General features: G+C 40.4%; 1 protein-coding gene across 1 annotated transcript; it reads left to right on the top strand.

Annotated features, from left to right (window-relative positions):
* Positions 1 to 4,735: 4,735 nt before the first annotated feature.
* On the top strand, positions 4,736 to 4,927 carry LOC122739276 (40S ribosomal protein S28-like). The gene has a single exon (XM_043981081.1). It carries the CDS (start codon positions 4,736 to 4,738, stop codon positions 4,925 to 4,927), a length of 192 nt encoding a protein of 63 aa, XP_043837016.1.
* The last annotated feature ends 2,772 nt before the right edge of the window (positions 4,928 to 7,699 follow it).

Consider the following 7,699-nt stretch of genomic DNA (forward strand, 5'->3'; position numbering starts at 1 on the left):
TGATCTCTACCTTTTTAGCTACAATATCTGGAGATGAATAAGAAGAAAAGAGAGAAACAGGTAAACAAGTGGTTGGCACCAGTTTAGTGGAAGGAAGGGGTATACGAGAGAGAGAGAGAGAGAGAGAGAGAGAGAGAGAGAGAGAGAGAGAATAGAGATATAGGTATGGGGTATAGGTATAGGGGGAGGGAGGGGGAAGGGAGGGACAGGGACAGGGAGAAGGAAATAGAGATATATAGGACTAAAGGGTCTGGAGCTGAAAGGAATCTTAGAGCATCTTCTCCAATCCTCTCATTTTACAGACAATCCCTGGAAAGGGAAGCAACATGTCCAGTATCACGCACCACTTAAGAGGCAGCATGGTACAGGAGAAAGAATGCTGAGGCTGGAGTAAGAGGATCTGGGTTCAAATAGTGTCTCTGCTACTTTGCACCTGGGTGATGTTGGGCAAGTCATTTATGAAACAAAACCAAAAACCTTCCTGGACTTCAGTTTCCTCATCTATAAAATGAAAATGTTGGGCTAGTTGGCTTCAGTCTCTTCCAGCCCTTGATCTGCAATCCAAGAGAGAGAATATAGCCAGAAACAGGGGAAAGAGAAGGTTAAAGGGGATTATAGGCCCATAGACCATAGAATGTTAGAGGTCTCCAGCCTAGAAGGGATCAGCCAGTCCAATCCCCTAATTTTGTAGGAGAGGATACTGAAATTCAGAGAGGAGCAGATACTATAATCTTTGGCAGAGTCACACAGCAAGCTCATGGCATAGCCAGGGAAAGGACTCAGATGTCCTGATTCCCAGTGCACCATGGTCTTCATTATCCCAGAGCCATTCATTCAGAGTAATAGCTGGAAGGGAGAAAAATTCCATTATCCTTATAAAACATTAGAGTGGGAAGGTCGCAGTGAACTGTTTAGGCATCTGAAAAAGCAGAAGGTAGAAAGACAGAGAAACTGAATCTGCTTGGCCCCAAAGGGAAGAATTAGGAGGGATATATAGGCAAAGAAAAAGAGACATTTTTCAGTTTGATACAAATAAGACCTTTCTACCCATTAGAGCTACCCAACAGCATGAATTGGATTTCTTTAGGAAAAGTGGATTCTGTTTCACTGATAGTCTTCCAGCAATGACTTGTGAGCTGTATTTTATTTTATTTTTCATCAACTGAAAATTTTGATATTTTATCTTTTTCCAATTACACATAAAACAATTTTGAATATTCATTTAAAAACTGTTAAAGTTCCAAATTTTCTCTCTTCTTCCCTCTTTCCCCCTTGAGAAGGCAAGCAATTTGATATAGATTATCAGTCATGCAAAACATATTTCCTTATTAGTGATATTGGGAAAGAAAGCAGGCAAAAGAAATAAAACCAAGAAAAATAAAGAAGTTTTTTTAAAAGTATGCTGTGATATGCACTCAGACTTCATCAGTTCTTTCTTTGGAGGTGGATAGAATTTTCCATCATAAGTTCTTTGGAATTGTCTTCGGTCATTGTATTGCTGACAACAGCTAAGTCATTCACAGTTGATTGTTGTACAATACTGCTGTTACTGTGTACATTGTTCTCTTGGTTTTGCATTATGAGCTACATTTTAAAGAGGCACATTGACCTTAACATCATAACTAAGGTGGAGCAACCAGGGCTTTTTCACAGGACACCAAAATTTATAAGATTTTAAGAATATTTTGCATTCTTTCAGCAACTTAGAAACAACTGGGCTCATAACACCTACCTAGCAAGAATAATAAATGAAAGTAGGAAGCTTCCATATGGCATATTTCCATTCTGTATGGGCCATCCCATGTAAGCTCCTCACATCTATACAGTGACCTCTTCAACAGTGGCTTCTTTAGGTACCATGGCATCTCCTCTATCAATTAAATTTGTCTTATAAATTAGATTTGAGAGCAGATTTGGTTCTGCTTATTGTAGGCACCAAAATTGTTAGTTGCAACTGATCAGACTAAATGGTTTCTGGGGTCATTTGAACTCTTGTGGGCAGGATCCTTTCAGAATTCTATTTTGTGCCCTATGTATGTATATAAGCCATTGTAGTCCCCATTTCAATATTTTTCTCTCCACCCTTGGAAACAGGCTTCTGATTAGCCCTACCATCCCTGAAGTGCTTCTCCATAGACAGTAGGGGTCACCTCATCCAAACCAGGTTTGGAGTATAGGGGCCAAATTTAATATGTGGAGAATTAATTGGGTGGCTTGCCATAATTTTGGGGTTCAGAAAATAATGAGGGACCTCTAGGTCCAAAACTTCCTCCCCTCCGAACTGCCTTTTTAGTTATTTCTCCCAGGCCAATAAGAAAGGAACTTAATAGCCTCTTTTCCACAAACAAATCAGGTTTGATTAATGGGAATAAAATACACAGCAAAGGTGAAATTAATAAAGTCAAAGACAAGGGAATAGGGAAAAAGGAAAATCGATAATCCCTCTAACTCTAATAAAAGCCTATACAATCCCCAACTAGCTTCCAGCCCAGCTAATTCAAAGGGCCAGGCTTGTTTTATTAACTCACCACCTGGGGTCCATAGCTTCAATGGGAGACAGCTGTGCAGCCAAGGCCCACAGGACAAACTGCCAGGAAAAAACCCCTCTCTTGTCTGCTCCTGGAAGCTCACCGACCAGAAAAAAACAAGCTTCCCTCAGCAAGTGTTTACTCTCCCTCCCCCAAAAGGGAGGTCCTTCAAACTGCCTGTGGAGAGTTGTTCCCCTGCTGACATCAGCAGCATATGTCACTCAGGGCAGGCCAGGTGTGGCCCATATCCAATCAGTCTGCCAAATTCCATTATTTTACCACAGGAGACTACTAAGGGACTGAATGATTCATATGAATGAATTATATACAGTCATAGGAATTATAGATATACTCCTCCCCTACCTCCTGGGATATATAGAAAGCTCCCCTCCCATTCCTTCCCCTCCTTGTTGTGGGATAAGGAGAAAGCCCTTATCTACCCTGTGGAATTGATGGGATAAATGCTTTTTAGGGAAAGTAATAATATACCAGAATCAAATATTCCATGGCTCTTATTAATAGCTCTGAAAAGGCTGGATTGCCAGACAAGGAGAATGGAAAAACATTGACCGTGCATATTAGGCAATTAGAGGTAGAAACAAATAAGCTTTTGATCTTTAAAGCCTGTTCCATGATAGCAGAAGAAATATTAATGGATTTTATAATTAAACAAGTGAAAAAGGGCAAGGCTTTGGAGGTAGAAGCTAAGAGGCTACAGGTAGAAAGATAGAAAGTAAGATTGCTACCATAGTAGTTTTTTTAGAGAATGTATCAAACTCTATCAAATTTAGAGCTTTAAGGCAAGAAAACAGAAGTATGAATGATCATTAATGGAAATTAGAGTGGGTAGAATGAAGGAAACAAGTATTTATTAAGCACTTACTCTATATCAGGTCCTGTGCTAAGTGTTGGAGATAGAAATACAAGTTTTAAAAAATGAAGATAGTTCCTGTCTCCAAAGAGCTTATCTTCTTATGGGAGAAGACAACACACAAAAGAGAGCTGAAAAGCTACAGGAAGTGGGAAGAAAGGGGAAGAATCAACATACCCAGAGCAGGGAAATGGATTTTTAAGTCTAGAAAGTCAGGAACAGCACTAGGAGGGAAATGAAGGCAGACTGGCCTGGGCCTCTCCATAAAAAAGAAGTCCAAGATGAATCTATCCCTTGGGAAGAGGAATCAGCCTTGCATAGGGTGCAGAAGTTGCAGAAGTAGTTACCTATTCCAAGGCAAGCTGGCCCCAAATGCCAAGGGAAGTTCTAAAATGAGTCAGCACTAGAAAAAGCATGATTCTGAAGTCTAGAAAGTAAAGCCTTAGGCTTACTCTATTTCTAACTCTCAGGATACTACTTCCCAGAGAAAAGCCTTCATCTTTGGGGGAGTCAGAGTGTAGGCTGGCTTTTAATATCAAGGAACTTGGACTGGCAGCAAGAGAAATGTCAAAAGCAAGTGAATGACTCATTAGGACAATGACTAATGATGGGGTTGTCTGATGGAGGCAACTTCGAATAATTGTCAATTGCAGAGTTTGCCTTCTGGGAAAGCTTATAGATGATTTTGCTCTTATGGAATTAGTTGAATCAAAGGGCCCAGATGGAGATTGCTTCTGCCCTATTTTATGTGGATAAAATGAGGAATTCTACATTGTGACCCCATAAAGATGAATTGCTTCTATAGTCAGTTCCCCCAGTGGAAGACAGGAAGAGATGGGGTGATGTTTCTAAAAGAGACTAATTTACTGAATTAGATACACATGCCCCTGTCCCACTCTACAGCCTTCTACTCCTTATGATCAATGTACTTTGGGTATAACTAGATCCTACCTTTTCGGTGGAGTCCCACCTACATGGTGTCAGGCTTTAGTCATAGCTCTTTCCCATTAAACTATCATACAGACCTAGGGAGATGAAATGTTGAAGTTTTAGTGGGGAATTGGGGAGGGAGGGGGTACTCCTGGAAACCAGCTGGGTGAAGGTGGCTGTCTTTAAAACTAGGTATTCTGGGAATGAGGACGAGGCATGATGCCTGACTCCATGTTACTTGGGTGTTAGGTGATGATACTTTTTCCAATAAGGACTATAAGGTATAGCTTTTGAAACACAGGATAGACAAGAAGATGACTGATGGGAAGTGAAGGAAGAGAGTGGGATTTTATCAAAACATCCAGGACCCTCTCATCTCTCTCCTTCCTCTGTTGCTGCCGCCATCATGGACACTGGCCTAGTGCAGCCCATGAAGCTGGCTCAGGCCACCAAGGTTTTGGACCAGTGCACCCAGGTGTGTGTGGAGTTCATGGAAGACACGAGCTGCTCCATCATCCATAACGTGAAAGGCCCCGTGCAGGAGGGAAACGTGCTCACCCTGCTTGAGCAGGAACACAAGGCCCGGAGGCTTTGGTGAAACCAGCCAGTGGAGGTCCCTATACTGCTGCTCGTGGAAGGACTGCTAAGAGATATGTAAAATAAAGAGTTTTGTCTAAACCCCCCCCCCCCAAAACAAACAAACAAAAGAACAAAACATCCAGGACCAAGACAATCAGGTTCCTTTTGTCAGGCCAAAATGTATATGTCCCTGAAAGCTTCTGTTCTATTGAGTCATTCCCTCAGACATCCCAACCTCCCGCCCCCCCCCCCCAATTAGGAGCTACTCAAGTCTTTATATTGTTGAGACACAGTTGAGATGAGTTCCCCCCTAGCACAAAGGCTGGATTTCCTGCCAGTCTTGGGCTGTCTTAACTGAAGGATGATGGGGGAGGGGGAGGTCCTTCTATTATATAATCTCTTTCATTCTATGCTAGAATGTGTGTGATACCATGAGGAAAAATTACTGAACTTGGAGTCAGATATCTGAAGGGCTAGACTGGAATTGGAATTCTGACAGGTATTAGCTCTATGATATCTAGTTGAAGAATCACTTCAAGGCCCAGTTAGCAGAGCAAAGGCATACTCTCTATAAAAGCGCTTCTTTTCTTTTTAAATTTATTTTTTATTTTTTTTATAAAAGGGCTTCTTAACCTAGGGTCTAGACACTACCAAGGAGGGTGTGGATAGATTTCAAAGGGTCCATGAACTTGGATGAGAAAAAACTACACCTTTATTTTAATAGAATTGGTTTCCTTTGTAATTCAATGTATTTTTAATGCATTTACAAACATTTTGAGAAGAGATCCATAGACTTTACCATACTGCCAAAGAAGTTCATGACACACGATACTTGTCTAGATAGACATGGATACAGAGAGTAAATCAAGGAGGAAACAGCTCTAAGGAATGGGGCATCTGACAACAGGAAAGAAAGACAACTATGGACTTAAGAGAGAGCTAGTCCTGGACTCAAGAATCAAGCTGCAGAGAGGAGCAGATCCTAGAAGCCAAGCTTAGCAACCCCCCCCCCCAAGCAAAGTTATATTGCTCAGGGGGATATTTATTTTTATTTTAAAAAATATTTCAATTTTATTCAATTTTGAACTTAAATACAAAAACAAAACAAAAGAGTATTTCCATGTATACAGCACAACATAGAGGATTCAATATAAAACCATGAATTTCCATTTCACACTGTTTACTTAAAAAAAAAAAAAAACTATGTATGCTATACCTCGTTTTCAAAGCTACTGTGCTTCCTTCTCAGCTGTGCACATTTTTCCCTCCCTCCCTCCCCACCATGCCGCAGAGAAGGATACTTAGACACAAATATGTAAATATATTTAAAACCATACTATACATACTTCTATTTTATTGGTTCTTTCTCTGGATATGGATAACATCTTCCTTCATAGGTTTTTCCCTGGTATAAATCCCACTTAGTCACAATGTATAATCTTTGTAATATTTTGTTGTAGTCTCCTAGTAGCATTTTATTGAAGATTTTTTCATCAATATTCATTAATGAAATTGGTCTATAATTTTTTTCTCTATTTTTGGTCTTTCTGGTTTGGGTATACCATATGTGTTTCACAAAAGGAGTTTGGTAGGACTCCTTCTTTGACTATTCTACCAGAGGGGATATTTAGAGAGGACTTCCTAGGGAGAAAGGATTTCCATTCCCCAAAGTACCAGAAAAGTGAATAACCTTGGATACATGTCTTTCTTATATATGTGTGCCTTAGTCTTTGCCCCTCTTCCCACATATGTTGTGTGGTATTTGTGGTGAATGTACCCAGGTTTGTAAGAGAGATGTTTTTAAGTTACTATTTTAACTATGCAATCTTAGTAAATGCTTCTGATATGAGGTAATTAAATCTACCCGAGGACTGTTAAAGGGAAGCATACTAGTAGGGGCTTGTGAGTTATTGTAGTAGAAGTACCCTAGAACCTGAGGCAGCAACTGCCCTCAGAGGACTAATTTCAGAAATGTGGGTTCAAATTGAGGGAGGTATCCTAGAAGGGCATTACAAATATATACACATTTGGGGCAGCTAGGTGGTACAGTGGATAGAGCACCAGCCCTGGATTCAGGGGGACCTGAGTTCAAATCTGACCTCAGACACTTAAGACTTACTAGCTGTGTGACCCTGGGCAAGTCACTTAACCCCAATTACCTCACCAAAAACAAATATATACACATTTATCCATACTTATATCTACATTTAGTCATTGAAGTCTTCCTTCTAACCCTTCCCTTCCCTTCCCTATAAAATCTGACAGCGTTTATATGTAAAATTCCAAGGGCAAATATTATCATCAGAAGATCTCCATCCTCCTTTAGGAGAAAAGCCTAAGGTTAAGGAGCAGCTAGGTCATACAGTGAATAGAGCACTGGCCCTGAATTCTGGAGGACCTAAGTTCAAATCTCACCTCAGACATTTACTAGCTGTGTGACCTGATGTCACAGTTCTCTTTGAGAAGGAAGGACAAACAACAGTCTAAGGCTATCTTCCTGCAATAGTCAATCAATTTAGATACTAAACTATCTGGGAAGACTCGTGCTCATATTAAATACCAATGTAATTTTAGTTCTCCATCTATTTTATTTATATTCCTAAAACTAGCCCAGAAAGTTTTCCCCAATCTCACCAATTAAACTTTCACAGCCATTATTCATTTGTGTCCAAATAGTCCCCAAAACAACTGGGATCATAAACACTTCTATTCAGCTGGGTGGCAGAGTGGATAGAGCCCTGGGCCTGGAGTCTAGAAAACTAAATTGCAAATCCTGCCTCAGACACTCACT

The sequence above is a fragment of the Dromiciops gliroides genome, chromosome 2 (genome assembly GCF_019393635.1).
Source record: "Dromiciops gliroides isolate mDroGli1 chromosome 2, mDroGli1.pri, whole genome shotgun sequence".
NCBI classification, from domain to species: Eukaryota; Metazoa; Chordata; class Mammalia; order Microbiotheria; family Microbiotheriidae; genus Dromiciops; species Dromiciops gliroides.